This window comes from Papaver somniferum, chromosome 7 (assembly GCF_003573695.1).
Source record: "Papaver somniferum cultivar HN1 chromosome 7, ASM357369v1, whole genome shotgun sequence".
In the NCBI taxonomy this organism is placed as follows: Eukaryota; Viridiplantae; Streptophyta; class Magnoliopsida; order Ranunculales; family Papaveraceae; genus Papaver; species Papaver somniferum.
In genome coordinates, this window is record NC_039364.1 from 252,778,852 (window position 1) to 252,781,091 (window position 2,240).

The 2,240-nt window shown below is 39.2% G+C and overlaps 1 protein-coding gene across 1 annotated transcript; it reads right to left on the reverse strand.

Annotated features, from left to right (window-relative positions):
* Positions 1-810: 810 nt before the first annotated feature.
* LOC113296346 lies at positions 811-1,385 on the reverse strand. Its single transcript, XM_026544654.1, has 2 exons — positions 994-1,385; positions 811-949 (listed from the first exon to the last, which is right to left on the reverse strand). The coding sequence occupies exons 1-2, from the start codon at positions 1,383-1,385 to the stop codon at positions 811-813; spliced, it is 531 nt and encodes a 176-aa protein (XP_026400439.1).
* Positions 1,386-2,240: the final 855 nt, after the last annotated feature.

Here is a 2,240-nt window from a genome sequence, read left to right on the forward strand (position 1 = left end):
CCGACCTTTTGTTGTTGATTGATATTGATTGATCCTTGGACATTGGTCTTTGGTACCGTCCAAGTTGTTCCTTGTGTTTGATTATAGACTCGTTAATTTCTATTAGCTTGAGTGAATCAAAACAAGAGAGAGATATTAACTCCTTGAGATACTTTTACCTAGATTGAGTCTGACTGACTAGTTGATTCTCTAGAAAGTGTTTCGTAGTTAGTCCATATAGATTTCTAAGCGAAATACTGGGTGGTGTTGTTAGACCCCCGCTTTTTCAATTGGTATCAGAGCTGGCAAACACGTTAAAGACCTTATAAGTCTGTGTTTGTAGCGATCTGATGATGGACGAGTCTATCTCTAATAACGTACCAGTTCAGAAACTACCAGATGATTCTAAAATCTTGGATTCACCTGAGAGAACTGTCACATCTAATTCAATATCTAAACATTCTCTTGATGTAAAAATTGTTGATTGGGAAACTCTCCTAGAAGAACAGTTGGATGAACTTTCTGATGAAGGTGATTCAGATATTGATAGAGATGTTGATGAGGAAGTCTCAGAGTATGTTAAGTTTTTGGATTCGTGGAATATGAAGAAGATTACAACTTCTCATGTCTTACCTCTTCTGACTCCTCTCTGTCGAGAAAACAAGAAATTTAGAAGGTGTTACGCAGGTGTTTATTTTTCGAATCGTTCTTGCGAATCGATCATCAAGGTTTTTTTTTTTCGATAAGTCAAAATTTTGTATTAATAGATAACAAATTTACAAAGAAGAGTTCACAAGAAAAGAGGTCACAGCAACCCCAAAAACTTGTAAACTACTTGAATCTGTAATAAGCAACATTTGGAAATTCAACTGAAATCAAAAAATCAGGTCTTCCATCATAATGTAAACCTTCCTCCTCATTGAGAAGACATCCCCGTTTAGCCATAGCATCCGCAGAGAAGTTCTCCTCCCTATACGTATGAATAAACCTTATTGTATCATAGTTTCTACAAACTGCAACCCACCTTTGCTTAGCAAACCAAGGAATATTGGTGCTCTTAAAAGCTTCAATAACACTATAAGAATCAGACCGAATGCAAATTCGCCTAACTCCCCTCTTACAGCCCATTCCATACCCACCAAAATACCATAAAATTCTGCCAAATAATTAGTTGTAACTCCCAGGCCTATAGACATAGCACCAAGAACTAAACAACGCGCATTTCTTTCCACCACACCAGCTCCTGCAACACCAGGATTCCCTCTCGCCGCCCCATCACAGCAAAGTTGAATATCATTCTCCTCCGGAGGTTCCCAAAAACATCCAGTTGGTTGAAGAAATTTCACCCTTCTATGATTAACACGGAAATAATCAAGAATTATTACATCTTCAGCATTGTTTCGCATGAAGCCTTTGAGCCAAACAACAAAATCTTGGATCAATTTCAACACACGCTTGAAGAAAATACTCCAGTTTGGTTGTTGACGTTGCAACACATCCGTATTACGCACAGCCCACAGTTATGATCTTATGACGAGATTAGCAATAATCCATAGGTCACGTATCATTGTGCTCCTCCCTTTAGATGCTTTGCAAGACACTACAAGGTTAGCATTAGGAATTAAATCAAAGATATCATCAATCCAATTCCAAGCCCGGCCAGCAAAGGTGCAATGGAATATAACATGTTCAAGCGTTTCATCTGCCACATCACACAGGCTGCAACGGTTATCAAGTTGAATCTTAAACCTGTTTTGGATAATGTCGTAAGTAGCGCAAGCACCACGAAGAAATTTCCAGTTCTGGGAAGCTAAGGTAGGGTGACCTTCCTTCCTCCATAAAAGATTCGCGCCTGTAAACAAGCTATATTTCTGACGAATTAACTCTCTAGCTGAGCTAACAGTGAAGTTTCCTTTGAGGTCCGGCATCCAAATCCTTGAATCTGCACCAGCCAAAGGAGTAGGCAACTGAGCAACATCAAGACCAGCAGCTGACATGCGCTCCAAATGCTCCACAGGGATCTTCCAGCGCCCATCAATCAAAATAGCACTAACCAAGACAGTTCTATCCAAGGAATAATCATCTAGGATGTCAGCAATACATCTATTTGAAGCCCATGCATCATAATATAGAGAAGTATCCCTGCCATATCCTAGCAGCACTTTAGTGTTAGATTCAACAATCTTGTACACTTTTTTAATACCGGGAAGAATAGAAGATTTCAAACCATTCACCTTGATGCAACCATTCCTACCAAAAAA

Coding starts and splice junctions, on each gene's coding strand:
- LOC113296346 (XM_026544654.1), bottom strand. CDS start 1,385: ATGCGAAACAATGCTGAAGATGTAATAATTCTTGATTATTTCCGTGTT. Junction 950..993: donor CTAAGCAAAGGTGGGTTGCA/GTTTGTAGAAAC, acceptor TCATACGTATAG/GGAGGAGAACTTCTCTGCGG.